The sequence below is a fragment of the Phodopus roborovskii genome, unplaced genomic scaffold (genome assembly GCF_943737965.1).
Source record: "Phodopus roborovskii unplaced genomic scaffold, PHOROB, whole genome shotgun sequence".
Taxonomy (NCBI): Eukaryota; Metazoa; Chordata; class Mammalia; order Rodentia; family Cricetidae; genus Phodopus; species Phodopus roborovskii.
The window spans coordinates 28,839,920-28,860,394 of NW_026126434.1; the positions used below are offsets into that span (position 1 = coordinate 28,839,920).

At 54.2% G+C, this 20,475-nt stretch overlaps 2 protein-coding genes across 23 annotated transcripts in view; one reads left to right on the forward strand and one right to left on the reverse strand.

Moving 5' to 3' along the window:
- Nucleotides 1-18,380, reverse strand: part of Syngap1 (synaptic Ras GTPase activating protein 1) — a 31,823-nt gene extending 13,443 nt beyond the window's left edge. For 15 of the 21 annotated variants that reach the window (XR_007834690.1, XR_007834686.1, XR_007834688.1 and 12 more), the window contains exons 1-10: nucleotides 16,919-17,065; nucleotides 13,763-13,884; nucleotides 11,929-12,034; nucleotides 6,007-6,098; nucleotides 5,524-5,645; nucleotides 3,501-3,654; nucleotides 3,237-3,335; nucleotides 994-1,617; nucleotides 724-868; nucleotides 367-511 (exon numbers count right to left, since the gene is read on the reverse strand). Coding sequence is in view for 16 of the 21 variants with exons in the window: in XM_051187162.1 (XP_051043119.1) it covers nucleotides 367-511; nucleotides 724-868; nucleotides 994-1,617; nucleotides 3,237-3,335; nucleotides 3,501-3,654; nucleotides 5,524-5,645; nucleotides 6,007-6,098; nucleotides 11,929-12,034; nucleotides 13,763-13,884; nucleotides 16,919-16,985 (1,676 nt within the window). In the remaining 5 variants the exon portion in view is untranslated. Of the gene's footprint in view, nucleotides 1-366; nucleotides 512-723; nucleotides 869-993; nucleotides 1,618-3,236; nucleotides 3,336-3,500; nucleotides 3,655-5,523; nucleotides 5,646-6,006; nucleotides 6,099-6,218; nucleotides 6,428-9,754; nucleotides 9,827-11,928; nucleotides 12,035-13,762; nucleotides 13,885-14,409; nucleotides 14,429-16,918; nucleotides 17,066-18,346 lie in introns of those variants that run through there. The other 6 variants (XM_051187163.1, XM_051187164.1, XM_051187170.1 and 3 more) reach the window with 6 other exon arrangements.
- Nucleotides 18,381-18,837: 457 nt separating this feature from the next.
- On the forward strand, nucleotides 18,838-20,404 carry Cuta (cutA divalent cation tolerance homolog). 2 transcript variants are annotated; one of them, XM_051187196.1, is made up of 6 exons: nucleotides 18,838-18,902; nucleotides 19,275-19,483; nucleotides 19,633-19,692; nucleotides 19,805-19,850; nucleotides 19,954-20,003; nucleotides 20,216-20,404. In XM_051187196.1, the coding sequence occupies exons 2-6, from the start codon at nucleotides 19,302-19,304 to the stop codon at nucleotides 20,346-20,348; spliced, it is 471 nt and encodes a 156-aa protein (XP_051043153.1). In that variant the 5' UTR covers nucleotides 18,838-18,902; nucleotides 19,275-19,301; the 3' UTR covers nucleotides 20,349-20,404. The 2 variants fall into 2 exon arrangements, with proteins under 2 accessions (XP_051043153.1, XP_051043152.1); XM_051187195.1 differs by lacking the exon at nucleotides 18,838-18,902 and adding an exon at nucleotides 18,987-19,043.
- The last annotated feature ends 71 nt before the right edge of the window (nucleotides 20,405-20,475 follow it).

Below are 20,475 nucleotides of genomic sequence, written 5' to 3' on the forward strand. Positions count from 1 at the left end.
CACCTCCTTGGGAAATGTCATCTACCTACTGTGTGCAAATGCCAATCTTCAAAGCCCAGCCCTGGGCACCTTTTATTAATTTCATCATAGCTTTGTCATCTCTGACTTGATTCTGCACAAGGGACCCTCCCTGAACACACATCACAGTGGCTCTGTGGCTTTTTGTATATCTTATGTCCCTTACTCATTTTCACTGGAGGCCCCGTGAGGTCGGGGACCAGGCCTCCTTCACCCTGTCTGCTCTATAACACCCCAGAATCTTTTTCCCATACTTATGTTCAGTCCTCTGAGGATGGACAGATGGATGAACAGATGAACACACAACTGCCCAACCCTGACCCCCCAGCCCAGCGTTCCCAGTCTCACCAATGGGAGTTGACCACCTTGCACAGGGCCAACTCACAGCACATCCGCAGGTTGGCCTGGTGCTCTGCCAGACTGGACGCTGTGCACTTGATGGGGTCTACTTCACAATTCTCCTCAGATTCATACAGAGCGCGGATGAACTCCCCTGGGAGAGGGGGTATAACAGGGAGCGGTCACACTTTCCAAGATCAGGGACAGGGGGCTCCCTGGGTTGGAGGAATGGCAGAATCAGATGGATGGAGGCTGGGGTCCTGGGGCTCTAAGGAAGAGTGGCTGTGGGGTCTGGGGTGGCCAGGTTTAGGGGTACTAGGGTAGGCATAAGGAGGTTTAGGAACAAGGCCTGAAGGTGGGCCATACCAATGGCATCCTTGAGGTATTTCTGACCAATCAGTCTCATATACTCTTCTATGGCTTTAGTGGCGAGCGTGTTCTCACGGAATATGAGGTGTTCCCGTTCCATGAACCGGTCTACCTCTGACATGGCCATGTCTGAAAGGAAGTCCTGGGGTCCAGGAAAGTCCCACAGTCAGCCTCTGCAGACCCCAAACTCATGGGCCTATTCTATCTTCACTGTCCCCAGACTAGCGCCCATTCTCAAGTCACCTTTCCCAAGGGCACAGTGCTCACCTTGGCCTTGCCTGTACTCTGCAGTATGTGAACCAGTGCGCTGGCAACCTCCTCCTTGCCCTTGACATTCAAGGCAGGCTCCAGTACTGCACACAGCATCCGATAGTGGTTGGTTACATACTCTGCAAACTCCTTATACAGCTCCATGGGCAGGATGCTCATTGTCTGGTAACGGGCTTTCAACCTCACAGCAGGGCAACCACCTTTCCCTTTGCCCCCCGAGCCACCCCCTGAGCCCCCTCCTCCTCCTGAGCCCATACCCCCAGAGCCCCCACTGCCCGTTGGCAAGGTCACAGGGTACCATTGCTCTGTAAAGTGGCGCCCAGCCAGCGTGGCCACCGGTACAGTCACCAGGCCAACATAGCCTGCCTTGTCCTTCTTTCGCTTTTTGTCTGAGTCACGGTACAGATGCAGCCGCAGGGCCCGGACAGCTGGCAGGTTGTTAAACTCAAAGTGCTCGCCCCAAAAGACAGTGTCTCCTGAAGCCGAGCGGGGCTTGGAGGTGGTACGTGCATACAGCATGTCATCCAGGCATAGCTCGCAGTAATACCGCTTCTTGGGGGGCAGCTCTCGAGCCTCTATGATCCATAGTTTCAGCACATTATCTACCCGGCGGCTGTTGTCCTGCCATGAGGAAGTAGTTAGGGCAGACAGAATGGAAAAGTCAAATATACCGGAAGAGAAACAGTGAGCAAGTGGGGTTGAAATAGAGCTGTAAGGCAAGAGTTCTGGTCCTCAATCATGTTCACCCCCCAAGATTCTATTTTGCCCTGCTTTGTGGTTCCTGAGATAGTCTCTCTAGATAGCTCAGGCTGGCCTCAAATAAGCATATGTACCTGAGTTCTTGTCTCTTTAGAAACAGAATGTGACTTTATTAGGATATAGGATCCTGGCAGATCCTGGCAATTAAGATGAGGGCATACTTGATAAATGTGACTGGTGACTTTATCACATGGAGAGGGCGGTGTAAAGATGAAGGGACTGAACTATCAGCCACAGAACGGACACAGACATGCTTATACCTGGACTTTAGCCCTCTAGCTTCCTGAACTGTGAGAGCATAGTTTCAGCTGGCCCTGTTCATGGTGACTTCACAGAAGCCCTGGAAGCTAACATAGAAGGGTAGCTCATACACAACAGAATTAATTAATGTTGGGAAATGCTCAAGTAACAAGTCAAAAACAAGAGGCCAAGGAGGTGGTTTACTTGGTAAAGGTTATTGCTGCCAAGCCTGATCACATGATCTTGAGCCCCAGGACCCACAACATAGTGGAAGGAGAGAAACAGCTTCAGAAAGTTGTACTATGGCATCCACGTGTGCATTGTGGCCACGCACACGCGCACACACACTATATATAAATAAATATATCTTTCATTTTATTTGTTTTTGGTTTTTTGAAACAGGATTTCTCTCCATAGCTCTGGCTGTTTTGGAACTCATTCTGTAGATCAGACTGGCCTCAAACTCAGAGGTCCACCTGCTTCTGTGCTAGGAATTAAAGGTGTATGCTACAACACTCAGCAATAGCAAAGTAAAGTAGACCTCAAAGATGGGGATGAGAAGTCCAGCAGAAACATCAGAAATTATAAAACAAAATAATACTTGAATATATATAGGACTTGACAATTGGCCTGAGAAGGGGCAAGCTCCTGGTGAGGATCATGGGAGATTGCGATATGTTGAAAGCAATGTGGTATTTTGACCCTGTGTGGCTCAGCTTGTATCTAGCATTTTAAGTGGGATTCCTTAATAAAGGTACTGGGAGACAGGAGGAAGAGGGCCACAACTGTGAGCTTGCTACAAACTGTAGTCAGAGACCAGGTAATAGGTTGGTAGCTTTTGCTCAGGGAACAAAAGTCTTGGGTTGGAGCACAAATGTCAAGGGGACCTTGAGGTCACTGAGTCCAAACATAATTGCACAGACTATAGGGAGAAGCAAAGTTCACACACACTGTCAGTGGGGCTGGGTGACCACCTGTTAGGTATGAGTGAGGCCTTCTATCTGTAGGGAAACTGGGTTGGAGGACTCGAAGGGCCCCACTGGCTCTCCTAGGTCTAGGGCTTTCACGGTAGGGAAGCAGAACATGATGTAAGGTAGGAGTACAGGAAGAAAGGGAAATAAATGGAGGTTCAGAATTATGAGAATCACCCCTGGCTGTGCAGTCCAGATCCCCTCCTCCTAAACCCCTGCCCTTTAGCCTACTAGCCCCCCAGTCTCCTGTTTGCACTTTTTTCCCAGTACCTTGTTGGGTTTCACAGCCCGCTGCAGATTCTCAATCCATTTGTCCCTTTCGGCTGCAGACCGACAGGCAAAACACTTTGTCCCAGATGATGTCGTTACCTGGAGAGAGTATGACTTGAGATGGGTCTGGAGACCCACCACCATGTCTTCCTTCCTGGTCCCAAGTTGGTTTCTTTCACATCCCCACATGTGGCATTCCAGGCCCCTCTGCCCCAGCCTCTGCCATCCCTGCCCATTGTTCTCTTCAGGCCATGAGAGCCACACCTCAAAGCAGAACTCCTGGCCCAGGATGGAGCTGTGCACCGGCTTGATGATGGAGTCCTCATCTAAGTTGAGCTCCAAGGCCTCAGCAGCACTGCTAGGACTCAGCAAAGACTCATGGGAGTGTGATTCCTTAAAGCTCTGCATCAACCGGGCCCTGGGAGGAGAGGGGGTGCAGAGAGAGATCAGGGAAGGAAAGAGGGAAGGTCTCTCCTCACCCAGGACTCCCTGCCAGAGGTTCTGGAAGGAAGGCAGCCTTAGAAAGAAGGCCTCAGGCATTCACACACACTCAGAAGGAAGCCCAGACTCCCTGGGAAGGACATGGGAGGTACATGGGAAACCAAAGCCTTTCAGACACTTCTCTACTTCAACTCATACTCAAGGAGTTGGGATACCTAGAAACAACAGAATTGCTGGGCATAATGGCCCAGACCTTTAACCACACACTCAGGAGACAGAGGCAGGTAGATCCCTGTTACATTGGAGGCCAGCCTGAACTACTAGCAAGTCCAGGCTAGCCAGGGCTGCATAGTGTGATCTTGTTTTAAAGAAAGAAACAAAGTCAGGCATGGGGGCACGCACCCTCAATCCCAGCACTCAGGCAGAGGCAGGTGGATCTTTGAGTTTGAGGCCAGCTTGGTCTACAGAGTGAGTTCCAGGACAGCCAGGGCCACACAGAGAAACCCTTCTCAAAAAAAAAAAAAAAAGAAAGAAAAAAGAAAAAAAAAGAAACAGGCAAACTATGACAGAATAAAACAAACAACAAAAGCAGAAAGGAAAAAAAAAATGTCCTGGACATGTCTAAGTGACTCCAAAAACCAGAAACTCAATATAGAAAGAGAAAAAGGAAGTAAAGAATTGAGACCAGAGAAAATACAGTATTGTCTGGTTTGGACCTGACACACAGATTCAAGCTATGAATGAACGGTTTTTAGCATAACCAGGGGAAGGAGAGAAAAGCAAGAGAGAAGGATGTGGGCAGAATGGAGCAGAATAAAGATCAGAGACAGAGAGCAGATTTGGGGAAAGGAGGCACAGCAAAAGCAGGTGGGGTGAGCCCCAGCGCGAGAGGAGCCCGAGCGCGAGAGAGGAGCGCAGAGGGCAGAGGCCAGGGTGGCAGTGCACAGAACACAAACCGGCCAGAGAGGCCAGGATGAGGGACAAAGGGCAGCCAGGCAGGGTGGAGATGGTAGGGGACGGAGAGTAGAGAGCATGGGGAGACAGGAGGAAGAGCGCAGCGCTGGTGTGGGAGCCTCCATGAAGTTATTTATAGCAGCCCCGTCATCACAGGCTCTGGCTGCCGTCAGCACCACGCTCCCCCGGCCCCCCCACCCCCGCGGCCAGGAATACCATGCCCTTACTCCCCCCCCCCACCAGCCCTAAATCCAGCACTGGTTATTTGAAAGGGGGCAGGGCAAGGTGTGACTCACCTGATCCCAACCTTCCTACCCGCCTAATCCCTGGGACAGCCAGACACCATGGGAAAAGGGCAGACTCTCTCCAGGGAGTGACTGGACTAAGGGGAAACCCAGAGAAGGACACAGGCAAGAAGCCAGGTCTCCTTCCTCAGCCCATGGATTAACCCCAGCCTTTGCCCCCATTCTGTCACCTGCGTACCAGACCAACTCCCTTCCTGCTGTTCTAGTACTTCCCTCCAGCAACTACTGGGGTTTCTGAGACCTCACCCAGCGACACCAGCTGCCCCTCACCCATTTCCAACCTGCTGCTCTTAATCCCCACCCTTCCCTCACCCCCCACCTAGGTTCTGCTGACCCCTTCTCACCACCCGTAGACCTTGTCACTACTCTGTCCTTTCCTGCCCTCAACAGGAGCCCACCTTTCCTTCCCCCCTAATTTCCCTGCTTGGCTTCACCTTCACCTCTTTCCCTTAGGTCCTCCCCATCACCTCCTCTTTCCAGCTCCTCTCTGATGTCTCTGCACCCCAACCAACATGAGCCCTGCAGCCTTTGTTCTTAGGGAGCCCCCATGCCATTCAGCACCCCCTCCACCTCAGGCCTGTACCTACCGGTCATGGTCAGCGCTTCGGAATCGAGGCAGGATCTGTCGAAAGCTGCTGGTCCGGTCAAGTTTGGGTTGTGACTTCGTCCGTTTGATAGAGCTTTTTAGCCTCCGGCTCAGGAAGCCTTGCTGGGGAGCAGATGAGGATAGGGGTGATTGGGGCAGTGCAGAGTAGATACCCCCCAGCAGGCAGAGGATCCCTGGGAGAACATGGAGTGGGGGAAGGGGATAGGAGCCCTGACATCAGTTTGTCTTCCTTGCTCCCACGGGTGCTGTATGATGCGAGCAAATACACAAACACACACACTAGCTTGGAAAAGGTGGGAGGACTGGTCTAAGTAGGGGGCAGAGCCAAGAAGGGGTAAACCAAAGACGTGGGGATACATGCACACTCTTCCTCGGTCTTCTTTTCAGATCCTGGGCCTCCATCTGGGGCTGGAAGGGATGGGGCTCAGCTGAGCCATATCGGGTAGGTACTTCATTCACTCACCGAAGGCCGGAAGGGCGCAGCGGGGGCGGCCTCCATGCTGTACTGCTTCCCCCCAGGGACACTCTTCCTCCTCGAGCGACCCAAGTGGTATTCTAGAGGAGAGGAAAAGGCCCGAAGGAAGTTGGGGAAGAGATTGGGGCACTGTAAGTCCCCATTTCTATCCTGGGTCAGTACATTCGCCACCTCCCTCAGTCCCTCAGCTTTGGCCTCACCTACCCCCCGGAAAGCAGCAAGAAGAGCAGCGGCGGCGGAGAGGCTGGCGGTGGGAGGGAGGGGGCAAGGAACCTGAGCCGGAGCCCCCTGATGGGGTCGGGGTGGGAGGCCGTAAGCCCATGACTGGGACTGACAGTCAGCAGAGGGGCATAGCCAGGAGGGTCAGTAAAACCTCCATAATGAGGAATCCCCACGACCCAGGGAGGCTCGGCCCCCCGCCCCCCACCCAAGAGAAGGGGCTTGCTTGGGAGTTGGTGGGTTAAAGGTCATTGCCCATAGATGGGCTTTCCTCTTTTCTCCGCTGGGCACATCCTCCACCTGCCCCACACCTCCCAGAGCCCCCGTCTGTCTGGAGGTCCAGGGCCGCCTCCCATGACCCCCTCCTAGGACTGGAGGGGGGTAGGTCTCAGAAAAGACCTGTGCTGAGTAGAGGGGAACAGAAAATCCGAGGAAGGGGCGGGTGAAAGTAGGGGAAAGAAGCCGGTTCCACGTGCACTGCAGCGCTAGTGAAGGGTTGAGAAGAAGAGAAGAATGCGGGGAGTGGGGAGGATGGGCAGTGGGGTTCTGGGGACTCCCAAGTAAAGGCTGGTGAGGAGGAGGGGGGAGGTGAATGCGGATGCAGCTTAGCCTGCCAAGAGTCTAGAGGAAAAAACGGGAGCTCAGAGGAAGGAAGCCGAAGGTCTGCTGCAAGGGAATTTGGAGGGGCTAAGGGGTTGAAGGAGAATGAAAGTGGGGGATGCCAGGCTCCGGCTCCAGCTCCAGAATGGCTGCCCAGGCCTGGGCTCCCCCCTCAGCCCCACAGTCACCACTGCAGCCAATGGGGGGGCCGGTGCTGCATCAGGGGCGGGGCCACCATCTCCATGGCAACAAGAAGCTACAGGCTGGGGGGGGGGCCGGAAGAACTGTCTGTTAACCCACTAGGTTCCAGAATGGAACAGTGAAAACCACACTACATATTCATTCCTGCTTCTAGATTGCACTTTGCCTCAGAGCCAGCCCTTCCCTGCTCCTTTCAAAAGCAAACTCAGGTTTGCACACACAAGTCTGGATCCTGAGACAAGAGAACCCTCTCAGTCTCCCAGGAACATGTGTAGAGCACGAAAACACACACTAAACAGTGGGAATCCTTGTATATCACAGCTGCAATATGAGAAATAACAGGGAACTATGTGCTTCAGAGACATACAGACAGCCTTGAGCATGGGGGCACTAGGGATCCACACTGAGACCCCAGGCCCGTATACCCCACATGCTTAGACATATGTGAGCACTGCAACAGGGGTATACATACTCAGACATCCACATGAGAACCGCTGGTGTGAGATATCATGTGGGTAATACACTACATAAATGGACATGTAGCTCTATGACAATTCATGCCCCAGAGACAGGAGTATGTCAGTTAAAGCCCAGAGACACATGCTTAAGTATACTGTTCCCATGTGTCATCCCTGTACCATGTATACACCATGATCTCAGATGAAGGAAGCACCATGCCCCTCCCTAAGCACTCACAATTTATGCTAACAGAAGCACCACATTCACTGTCTTTGGACAGCCCCCTCCCCAGCTTTCTTCTAGCTCTTCCATGACTCTAACCACCAGCATCTGTGATGGCTAACAGAAAAACAGAACAAACAAAACAAAAAATGAGGCGCCTTCTGTCACACAGTAAGAATGCACCATCGGAGTCCCAGTCTATCTCCTTCATCCATTCTTCCGCATTCCTCAGGTATGGCTGCCTTTACTCTCATTCCAGGGAACCCAGATCAGCCATAATTTTTACACACAAGCATCTCTAATAAAGGCATAAAAGCTGTAAATTTAAATCCACTGAAATTTTCTTTTGGAACTAAAAGCATTCACTGAGGGGGAAAGAATCTCCTAATTGCTTAGTTCCTGGAAGTAACACACATGATACTAGGAACTCAGAAATAAGTCACAGGTGCATAGAGGTCACACATATGTGCTCACAAGGACTCTAACACAAGGAAGAGAAGAATGGCAGAAACACAGAACATCCTGTTATTAGTGCTGCCTGCAGTGACATGTACATAGACTAGCACACAACCATGTACACACAGCAAACCTGAAAAGCATACATTGTCATGGCAGGTCTCCATGTCCCATCCCAGCATGATATATACACTCATGCACACACATAACAGCCACCTACACAGACCTGTAACACAGGCATTGTGCACACACCCACACAGTACACACCCTGTATACATACACAATTGCAAGCAAGCAAGCAAGCGCTTGAGCATACACACACACACACACACACACACACACACACACACACACAATGGCTCTCCACCCCTCCAATGTCTCTAATTTTGCCATTACCCACAAACATTTCTCCTACCCTCCGATCCCCCAATCCCTACCCTTCCCTGTAGTCTTTCCTCTGCACATTCAGCTGACAGCTCTAAAAGGGAGCTAGGGAGAAAGATAGTCAGAGAAATTTGAGGAGAGGGGCTGGAGAGGGAACAGAGAAATGGGGGGGGGGAGGGCATGCTCTGCAGTCTCCGTGGTGACAGGCCTCACTGGGAACCAGCTTCTATGGCTGGATGGACTCCTGCAATCCAACCAAGCCTGACCCTCCAGACCTGTACCAGCCTAGGCCCTCCTGCATCCATGTCTCTCCATCCGCCCTGCCAGACTGCTTCACAGAAAGGCCTGGCTCCTCATCTGCCTCCCCACTTCCCCACACCCCAGCGTCCTCTTTCCTCTCTTGTGAGTCCAGCTCAGCTCTCTGTTCCCATCCTCAAGCCCTTTATTCCTGCTTCCTGGCTCTTTGCTCTCCTTTCTGAGGACTCTCTTCGACTCTCTTCCCTACTTTCCCTCTTCACTCCACTCCTTCCCTTCAAGCTTTTCTGTCCCCATCTAGGGACCAGGTAGAGGCTCACAACTGCCTACCCCAAAGGTGTTTCATGTAGTCACACTACAAGGAACCACTCACACATTGTCCCCACCACTGGCACGACACCCACATCCAGACACACCCTGAACACCCATGCCGGGACTGACACAGATACTCAGGCCAGTGTTTGAATACACATGCAAAGACACACACTTGCCACCAGGGACACTGAAAATTCTGCTCATTTGACCAGCCACACATTCCTACACACCAGCTTTAACCAGGGACATGCACGCTCAGGGTCAGAGGTGACATGAATCAGTATGGCCAGAAACTGCCCCATAATCCAGTAGCTAGCCACACAGGCCCTCATGCTGTTAACTGGCAGAGGCAGGGCAAGACAGAACATACTTGCACAGTGCTGGTTACACGTGTGCAAAGAGAATTGGGCCCCATGTACACATGGCACCAACACACAGGGACACAAGTACTGTCACAATCACACACACACACACACATACACACACGCATGCAAACACCAGGGCTTTTCCAGCAGGGCTCTAAGACCCCCTCATACCTGCCACCCCCACGAGTGCTCACAACCCTGCTGACCCCACAAAGATGCCAAGACCCCCCCTCCCGACCTCTGCTGCCCCCTCCAGTTACCATAACTCCCCCCACTGGGAAGATGCAGCGAGAACATGCGGAGGGAGCAGCTGCTGCTGCCGCCGCTGCCGCCGCCACCGCGGCCTCCCCAGCCCCCTTCGGTGCCCACGCACACGCGCGCCCCCGCCCCACGCGCGCCCCCGCCCCACGCGCGCGGCCCCCACGCGCGCGCCTCGCCTGCCCGGCCCCGCCCTTACCTCGCACCGCCTCCCGGGGGTCGAGGGTGTCCCAGGTGGGGGAGGGGCCCGCTCTGCGCGGAGGAGGGGCGAGTGCGGAGGGAGAGGGGGCGGCGGCCCGGATCGCGCCGCCCGACGCGGTGGGGCGGCGACGGGGCCCGGGACGGCCTGGATGGCCGAGCGGTGACAGCCGCGGGAACGGCTCCCTCCACCGCCGCTCCCGCCGCTGCCGCCGTTGCCCGGGCCCCGCCGCCGTTGCTAGGCGACCGCTGCTGCCGTGGCCGCCTCTGTCACGAGCCCCGTCGCCCGGAGACAGCGCGAGAGAGACGGGGGAGGGGGACAGAGGGACCCCCAAAACCAACTAGGCCTCCCATCACCGCCTCCTGAACTAGACCCCCACCCCCAAAAAAGAGAGAGAGAAGCCCTTGAAGAGAGCGAGGGTTTGCAGCTCCACCCAGCAGAGGAGGAGCCCTGGATTCCAATGCCCTCAAAGGTCCGGCGACCTCTCCAGGGCTGGAGCGTCCACCGCCTCTGCAAACACCTTTGCAAACCAGAGCCCCCAAGGCCCCAAAGGTCTTTATGTCCCCTGCACAGCCTCCATGCCCTCTATTCTATTTCCCTCTGAAGATCCCAAACGTTCACCAGCCATTAACTTCTACTAAACCCTGGCCCCCAAATGTGTGTGTGTGAACCAGTGTGTCCCATTCTCTACTAAAGCCCAGCACAGTAACCTCTACAACTCCACCGGCCGCCTTAACTCCACCCAAAACACAGGAGACCCTCAACTAAAGAAAGGCCTTAGCACTCTAAGGAGACATTACTGTGTGGGCAGGACACACAACAAACACGCTCTGTAAGCATGTTACCGTTCTGGTGCACCCAGGTACACATTGCACACACACACAAATTATGCACTAGACACGGACACAGCAAACAGACATCATCCATTCTCTATACACTCCCCACCACCAACTCCTGGCTTGTCTTGGAGTGCTACCTACACCCCTGTTGTCAGTTTTCATGACAGTGACATGCATCCCTGAGCACTGGTCCAGGGTCCCAAAGCTGGTCCTCAAGGGCAGTATGGCCTAGACCTATCAGAAGGCAGCGGGCTGGAGCCAGTGGATAACACAGGCCACTGGTTCTCTAAGGAAGGGACTGGAAGCCTGGATCCCTGGACAGGAAAAGATGGTGGGATAAAGGGGTCGCCTGGGGTTGGATGGGAGTCATGGAAGGGAAATGCTGAAGAAAGGGGCAGTGGCAAGGGGGTTTCCGGGGACTGAGGGCGGCTCTCTGCACCTTGGCTGCAGATCCCTGTTCTCTGCCTTCATCTCCCCTCACTGTTCCCATGGAAACCTTTTAAGCGAACTTCTCAGAGGAAGACAAAAATCTTTTTTTAAATGACTAAAGAGGGGGGTGGGGGGCAGAAGGGAGGAGGAAGGGGAAGAGACAGATGGAGAGAGGGAGAGACCGTGAGGAGATGGGGGTCTGACAGAGTTCCAACCCAGAGCGGTAGGGAGGGACGCGGGGATCAAGAGGGGAGTGGAAAAATGAGAATGGGGAGAAACAAGAAAGCAGGGGCGATACAACTGCAGGAAACAGAAACAAGTGAGGAAGAGGGAATGGCCACAGGCCTGAAGGTCCGGAAGACGGGAGTTAGAGGGTGGTACGCAGGTCTGGTGGAGGGCGGGGACTAGGTCATTCTCTCCAAGTTTTCAGACCGAGGATGCAAGGACCATGGCCAGGAACACAGACGGGAGACTAAAGATCTAAGGAGACTATTTTTACAAGCACCAGGAAACAGTCAAACTTCGCTGCTGGAGAGGAAATGGGGAGCGAAGCAGCGTAGGGATACGCGGGGGCCGCTCACCAACAGCCCCGGTACCCCGCGCAGCCCGGACGAGGGCGCCCTGTCCTCGGTATCGGGATCACGGCAGCTCTCCGCCCCCGCCCGCTCCCAGCGACTGTCCGGGGCACGAGCCTGCTCGGCCGCCGTACCATGCTCGCCGTGGGGCCGCCCCTCCACCGGCACGGAGACCGTGCGTCTCAGCAGTTTGTTGCGGCTGGACTCGCTCCTCCGGTCGCGGATCAGAAGGGGGTGTATCTAGGGGATTGGGGAGTGTGTCAGACCCCAAGGGCCTGCCCCGCCCCTCCTCTCCACTTTCATGGAAGGCGGGACCCTTGCCAGCCCGCCTGCCCCTTCCGCCCCTGCCCACCTCACTTGGCCCTGGTAAGGGGACTTCTCATTCCCTGTTCTCCCTTTTGAACACAGTCAGGAGAACTCTCCCAACCCCACTCAGAGCTTCCCGCAACTCCACAGGAGTTAGCTACCTCCTGATTTTGGTTTCCCCTTGACCTTCAGTTCGTCCATTCTCCCTGCCTCCCTTCCACCCTACCTTCCTCACCCCCTTCTCTCCCTCAAGCTTGTCACAGCTGCATTTATAATCAGTTCCACAGCTTGTCTCCCTCCCACAGCCCGGCTTGCGGCCAGACTGGGACCCAACCTCCCCTCCTCCCAGAGGGCCTGGTCACCTCCCCCTTTCATCTCCTTTACCCTCTACCTGCATCTGAGTCCCCCAGCCCTACCTTTCCCTGGGCCTCACCTCAACTCCCCCCCCCCCCGGGAGTCGTCATCCTGACTTCCACCCCTACCAGAAGCGAGACTCCCACGAGGCCCAGCCCCACCATCCACCCAGTTCCAGCTCCCCAGGGCCTCATTATTCCAGCTCCATCTCTGCCTTCCCGCTCCCACCTTCCTACCACACAGGCTATTCCTGCGGCCTCGGACGGCTAGTGGGTCCTCTGCCTCCGTGTCTGATTCTGTCATTTTCCTTCCTGTACCAGTCCCCACCCGTGCTGTTCTCCTTTTCCCAGCCCATCCAACGGGGTTCAAGGAGGCTGATGGCCAGTGCCAAATCACTCACCTGTCTTCCGCTACCCCAAACTTAGATTTACCAGGCCACCTCACCTGCCCTCAAGGCCCCACTTCAGCCCATTAGCCAAGTCCAATTACAGTCCCAAAAGATTTTAGGCACAACTCTCATCACCTCTTCCAGGCTACCCTACCACTCTAAAAATGGCTCCCCAAGTCACTCATGTCTGACTCACACCTGAGGGCCTCCCCTTCAAATCTGGACCCTTCCTCTCTAATGAACAATCTACCATGGACCCTGTTCCTCCTTTGGAACTCATACTCCTCTGACTCAGATCTTAAGTGGCCACTCCTCTGTCCAGTCCACTTCATTCCTCAGTCCTGGCCCTACCCAAGTCCTATTCCTGTACACAACTCCCCATACTCCAGCTGCCTGCCTCCTCAGGCCTCTCCTTTTTGCATCTCTCCTTTTGAAACCTAAATAGCCCTAAGTATATGTAAATCCTGATCTCAAGCACACACACACACACACACACACCATCTTTGCTCCCATTCACACGAAGATCTGGTGACCTCTGTCATCTGTCTGTTCCTTCAGCCCCTCCCACTCTGCCCCCCCTTTTCTGGGGGCCACTCAGTCTTGATCTGTCCTGGGCAGCATGTTGAAGAACTAGGAGTGGCAGGAGATGGGGAAGCTCTTTAATTCCCCTCCCCTACTTTAACCTATCCCACAATAAGGATGGGGTGATGCTCAGACCCATCCCATAGCTCCCCCACAAAGCTGCCAATGGCATCAAAGACCTGCTAGCAAAGGCTAAAGAATGGCTACCCTCTTCATCACATCCTGATCACACCTCAGTGGCCACGCTCCTCCTATCTCTCCTTGGGACGCTTTCCCTTTCACTGACAAGGGCTCTCCACCCTTTTCCACTTTTCCCAACCTCCTGGCCCCCCGCTCACCTCATCCTCATCCAGCATGAGCAGCTGGTTCCCCGAGATGATGCAGAACCGAGGGTTCCAACCAGGACGGTCGTACGGGGAATGAACGTATTGGGTTCGGTGCATAGGGGGTCCCCGTACATCTGGGGGACAGAGACACACAAAAAGTAAGGGAGGGCCACAGAAACCTAAAGTGGAGAGAAGAGTCTGCAAGTGGGAGAAGGGAGTGCCTGCCAGCCACCTGCCTGAAGAGATCTATTGGGCATCAAGTGCCTGGCAACTTTATAGGATCTGAAGATGAGCCTTTACATTGAGGAGTCCATCATGGGAGGCTCCAGGAAACAGACGAGGATGGTTTCAAGAGTGAGAACTAGTCTCATGACAGAGAGGGACTTTACTGGAGGCAGGAGAAGATGAAAATGCTGCTCATTCACTTGTATAGGAGGAGTGGGGGAACAGACTTATTGAAACTGACAAAAGATACAGAGAGGTCAGAGGGAGGCATTAATAATCCATGTATGATAGATGTGGTCCCCATATTTAGAAGAATAACAGCTACCAGCTCGTGGGAAAGAAGATGGGTTTTTAAAGAACATTTGGGTCATGAGAGTCTGAGTGCTTGATGACCTCCCCTTTCCTATTCTCCATTCTCTCCCCTCCTTTTGTACCCTGCTCCTCCTTTGGGGGAAGTTTCCAGGAAGAAGACAGCTTTTCTTAGCCAGATCCTAAGAAGGATCCTGGTGGGAGAAGGTTGGAAATATACTGTCAGGATAACCACAGACCAGATCGGCCTTTGTCTGTAACATGCTCTGCAATCAAGAGTCAACCCTACCCTCCCTAATCTTCATGGTGAGGAGGGAAGCCAGCCCCACAGAATGAGACCTCACTGGGCACAGTAAGAGACTTAAGAAAAGAGCAAGTAAACAGATTCCTGATGACAGAGGAGCATCCCAAGATGAGATGTGAAGACAGACAATTTTCCAGGAAAAAAAAAAAAAAATGGGACCAACAGCTGTGCATGCTCAGGTGCCTGAGGGTTTTCCTCTCCACCCCACCCCCAATCTCTGCTGTCTTGCCAGTACCATTGCCACATACCATTCATAGGGACACAGTGAAGGGCCTTAAGGGGTGACATCAGAGTGCTAAAACTAGGCTAAAGATATTGGTTAGAGAATGTTCATAGGAAGAAAAGTCCAATGCTGTCACCTTTGTGGGATAATTAATTTGGCACATTATAGGAGAAAGGCCTTTGGGCTTTATTCCAGTGCCTTGAGTGACCTCTGAAAAACCCCATCCCTTATTGGTTATGGTAATACCTCTAATTTACCCAACCTGCACGTCAGAGAGAAAGATGGACCACTGAGATGGACGTATCTAAAAGTCACAATGCTTTCAAAATTTCACTGTCTTGGTGCTTTCTTGGAGACTCTACCAATATTCTCTAGATACAAAGATCACTGACAGGGCTGGGGGTTATAGCTCAGTGGCAAAGAACACTAGAATTCAAAGCCCCAGCACTATAACCTCAGTCACCCATCACTTAGACCACAGATACTGAAGGCAACAAGCCTATTGCACCTCAACACATGGTGCACCCAAAGGAAAAATCTGTTGCTACATATAACCATAACCGAACACAGGAGCTGCTCCAGACTGCAGCTGGGACAAGCAGGGTAGATCTCAGGGGACAGGAAAGGGACACAGAGAACCTTAGCTTAGGAACAACTCTACACACACACACACACACACACACACACAGAGAGAGAGAGAGAGAGAGAGAGAGAGAGAGAGAGAGAGAGAGTCTAGACTTAAAGATAATGACCCTGGGAGGCAAAGGAACATGGCAGAGGAAGGGGAAATGTATGTGAAATTTTTACTGGAATGAGAAGTTCCACAAGGGTTCAAGACAGGGATTCCTTAGAGTCCCTGATCCAACCATCAAAAACCTGTGTTTTGGTACCCCCCAAATCTCCATCACCCCAGGAAGCAGAGGGGATGGAAAAAAAGAGGAATGGCGATGAAGGCTGGGCAATAAAAGGAAAATAAGTAGGCACAGACTGTGGTGAAGAGATGGGATGTGGGGTAAGAAACACAAGATGGGTTGAGGGACACGTAACGGGGTAGATCTAAAAGAAAAGGAAAGAAAGATGATGGTAAATGCCTAGGGACAAGGGAACAGACCAGAAGGTTTCAACCAGCAAACACGGGGCAGAGGGAATGAGGAAGACCTATCGGGCAGAAACATGGGGGCCAGGAATAGTAATGGTGTAATAGGTAGTTATTAGAAGAGAGGGAGAGAGAATAGATATTAGATAGGGGACTAGTACAGGGGAAGGACAGAAGGGGGACTCATATAAGAAACGGACATCATATGGGGGGAAAGATATAAGTGATGGACAGCAGAGGAAGGGAGGGGGAATGGAAATAAGAGGTGGGGTGGGGGAAGGGGTCAAAGTGATTAAGTGAGATGAGACCCCAGGGGTTCCATTTCACTTATCAAGAAACCTAATGAGGCTCAGTCACTGGTGGGATTTTAACCTAGCCCTCATTCCCACCACTTAATCTTGCATCTCCCCCAACCCAACCAAAAAACCACTTGGTCCTCCCCCTTCTCTGGCATCCCCTCCCCCAACCCTTTCTCCCTCCTCTCTTCCCTCCATCTGGACCCCCACCCCCCCACTGCCACCCTCTTTCTCCATCTGGCCCCTTCCCTCCCTCCATCCTCTTCTCTTTTCCTACCCCTACTATACTGAGCCCCTCACCAAATTCCCTCCCCATCTTCCTGGTCTCTCTTTCCACCCGTTTTCATTTTCCCCTTCTCCCCTCTCCTAAGACCGTGCCTTTATTTCCTTGATATTTTCCTCCTCACTCTATTCCCAAACTAGACTCAATCCTCCCTTCTCACGCCTTTCTGACGCTCCGCTCCTTCCCCTCCATCATCTACCCTGAAGCCCCCTTCAAGGCCTGTGTCCCGGCCCCTCCATCCCTTACATACCCTAAGCCTCTAACCTCCAATCCCTCCTTTCCCACTGTTCGCACCTCTGCCGTCTCAGCCCTCCCCTCTCCCTCCATTTCAGCCGCTCCCTCCCCTCGGTGGCCCTGGCTCTCCCCCGCCCCCTGCCCCTCCCCCTCTTGCCCCCCCATCTGGCCCTACCCCTACCCCTACCACCACCGTACCTCTGAAGGGGGCATAGGACATCGCGGGGATGCTCCCCCGATGGATGGAGGCTCGAGACCTGCTCATCAGGCCTGAGGGGGAGGGGGCGGGGGGACGGGGGGAGAAAAAAAAGAGAGAAAGAGGGGGAGAGAGAGGGGGAGAAGGAGGAGGTGGAGGAGGAGGAGAGAGGAGGAGAGAGGAGCGGAGAGGAGCAGAGAGGAGGAGAGAGGAGGAGGAGGAGAATAAGAGCCAACGGCAGCAGCGGCAGCAGAGAGAGAGGGGGGCGGGGGAAGCGAGCTAGTGAAGAGAGAGCGGGAGGAGGAGGGAGAGACTCTGCAGCCCCCACCCCTACTCGGGGAGACCCGGAACAAGAGAGCGCGAGAGACCCCTGACTCATACACACCAGAGACAGCAGTCCTGAAGAAGTTGACCCCAGACCCAGAGACAGACCCCAGACCCAGAGAAAGGTATCTCACCTCTCACTCCACACTCAACAAATTAATCTCACAGGCCCAAATCTAGAAGGAAAGAGACCCTGACCTCAAAAGAAGAAAAAATAAAAGCCCCCCCCCTCCGTAAAAAGGAGCCATCGATCAGAATCTGAGAACCCATTCTCAAGAAGGTTCTCCAGACCCACATTAGTCTCAGACTTCAGACCCTGGATCGGTAGTTTGGGGGACTCAAAACAGAAACCTAGACTAAAAGAAAGAGATGAAACCATACTAGAAAGAGCCCCAGGCTAGAATTAGATCTTAGGACCTAGCTAGGGATGAGAAACCCCAATTCATATCTCAGAGAAAACAAACTGCAAACTTGGGGGTGAGAGGGCATTCAGGGGATCCAAAGATGGAGAAAGGGGGCCACAAGAGATTGAAATTCATTAAATCTGAGAAAAATTAGTGGGCGATCACTGGACTCAATTCCCTGAAACAACTCCAAAGATAACTAAGACCCCATAAAAATCCCAAATATTGGACTCCCTGCCTACACATACACAAGGATCTCTGAGACAGAGAGAGACCACCCCTAACTCAAGAGGGAAACGTGACAGCCTGAACTTCAGCCTGGGGAAATCCCAGCCACCCACGCCAGGGACCCCAGACTGGGGACTAATACAGGGGTAACATTTGAGTGGCAGAGCGTCCCCCCTCCCTTCTCTGACTTCTCACTGGCCCCCCACTCCATTTTTGGGTCACTGGATGTGTTTGGGCCCCAGGGAGGTTATGTAGGGCAGGTCCTTCCTGGTTCCTAGGGGCGGGGGATGGATGAGAGTAAGGAGCCCCAAGACTGAGAGGTGAGCCAGTGCTGGAGACAAGAATCAGCGGGGGGCGGGGAGGGGAAGGGACAGTCTGCAAACTGTCATTTCTTCTTTGCTCTCATTGGCCAGTCTGCCCTAAGCCTTGGGCACCTTCCATCTCTCTAGCCCATTTACAGGTGTCACTCCTCACCCAGCCATGGCCGAGCCATGTCTGAGCCGGCCTGGCCACTGCCCCCTACCCGGGGACAGCTGGCTTCTAGGCCCGGTGCTAACGCAGGGGAGGGGAGGTGGCGGCGCTGTCGACACCCACCCAGAGCTGTCTGCTCAGGCCCTGTCGCGGGCACGGGGAGGAGGGGACTGTTACTAGGCACATTCCGGGGCTCAGGGCGACAACCCGGCCCCGGCCTGACGCAGCCTGGGCGCCCGTCGCCAGGTCCCGCATCACGTGGCCCGCCAGGCTGGCCGGCGATTGGCCTGCGCCCGCCGCTCCTGAGGAGGCGCCGCGTGAGAGGACGGGAGCCGTCACGTGATGGCGGCCTCCGCAGCGGCGTCCCCGCCCCCTCCCAGCCAGCCACGGGTTAGGGCTTCACGGAAATGGGCGCACCACTTCCGCACCCGTCCTCAGTTCTAGCTGCCGATTGGCCAGAGGGACCTCCGTCCCGCCCCTTCAGGAGCAGGGCCGGGATTGGCCAGATCCGGAGGCCCTAGGAAGGCCAGGCCGCTGCCGTCACGTGGCTGCCGCCTAGGTAAGAGCCGGCTGCCTCCTCCGGGGCTCCGGGTCCTTCCCCAGTGCAGCGCGCGGGCCGCCTTAGATCCGTCTCCCTTATTCCACCAGCTTGGGCTGCATGAGCTGGGGGCGGGCACCAGTCGTCCTGCTCGGCGGAGGGGTGAGTCTGGCCCCGCCCCTTCCGGTCTCCAAGTTTCACGGGGCTTCAGCACCCCGGACCTCCCGGGGAGCGGGAGGGCCGAAGAGGTGTTTCAGGTTTAAGTTCTAGGGGCTTTCCTTCCTGGTGCAGAAAAGGCAGGGCAGAGGCTGGGTGTCTGCCCCAGCCGAGGCGCCCCGAGGTGCATTTTCTTGGGGCAGTTGTGGGGACGCTGAACCCGCCCCCTACTCCCAGGCCACGCTGCTCTTGTCGTTTCTCTGGATGCCCGCGCTCCTGCCGGTGGCTTCCCGCCTTCTGTTGCTGCCCCGAGCCTTGCTGTCCATGGCTTCTGGAAGCCCTCCGACCCAGCACTCTTCGGCCTCTGGCTCCGGCTACGTTCCAGGATCTGTTTCTGCAGCCTTTGTCACTTGTCCCAACGAAAAAGTCGCCAAGGAGATCGCCAGGTGGGGGCCTCGGCAAAATGACCAACAGGGGAGAGCTGGGGCTAGGGGAAGGGTGCTGCCTCTGCAGGTGGCGCTGGCAGCCTGTCTCTGGGCTGCCAGCACACCTCCAGGACGGGCGCCCTCTCAATGGGCTCTCCATTCACCCTCAGGGCGGTGGTAGAGAAGCGCCTAGCAGCCTGCGTCAACCTCATCCCGCAGATCTCTTCCATGTAAGTCCTCAGACAGAAACTTAATTTAACTGGAGGGGCTGAAAGCTTTTTCGGGGGGGGGGGGATCTTTCCTTCCTAAGACATTGTTCCCTCCTTTCTCTGATCTCTTCAGCTATGAATGGAAAGGAAAGATCGAGGAAGACAGTGAGGTGCTGATGGTGAGAAAATACCCCTCCTGTCTGGCTCCTTGAATAACTCTTGGCCCTCACCTGACATCAGTTCCACCCCTTGATTGAACGATGTCTTGTCTTTGCCCTTTAGATGATTAAAACCCAAAGCTCCCTGGTCCCTGCGCTGACAGAGTTCGTTCGGTAAGAGCTTTAAGGTTTTCTTTTGTGGTGACGCTGGGGAACGAATCAGGGCCTCGAGCATTTCAGGCAAACACCGAGTGATATCCTCAGTTCATTAAAAGAGCTCTGAGACGGACACTGTGGGGTGGACCTTGCTGGGGCAGTCCAGGACTGTTGTCTGAGGGGGTGTGCCCTTGGATGACTGAATAACCCCGGCCCTGTCACCTCCGCAGATCTGTGCACCCTTATGAAGTTGCCGAGGTGATTGCATTGCCTGTTGAGCAGGGAAATGCCCCATACCTGCATTGGGTGCACCAGGCCACAGCATCAGTTTCACATTCTGGCACAGCCCCCTCCTCTGCTTAATGCCCTCTGGTTCCAGGTGATGATGACTGAGCCCCAATAAATCCTCTTCTCTCCGTTATTCCCTTGTGACATAGATGTGGTTGGTGAAGACCCTTATATTCTGTTCATCTTAAAGAATGACCGATGT

Coding starts and splice junctions, on each gene's coding strand:
- Cuta (XM_051187195.1), top strand. CDS start 19,002: ATGAGCTGGGGGCGGGCACCAGTCGTCCTGCTCGGCGGAGGG. Junction 19,044..19,274: donor TCGTCCTGCTCGGCGGAGGG/GTGAGTCTGGCC, acceptor CCCTACTCCCAG/GCCACGCTGCTCTTGTCGTT. Junction 19,693..19,804: donor ATCCCGCAGATCTCTTCCAT/GTAAGTCCTCAG, acceptor TGATCTCTTCAG/CTATGAATGGAAAGGAAAGA.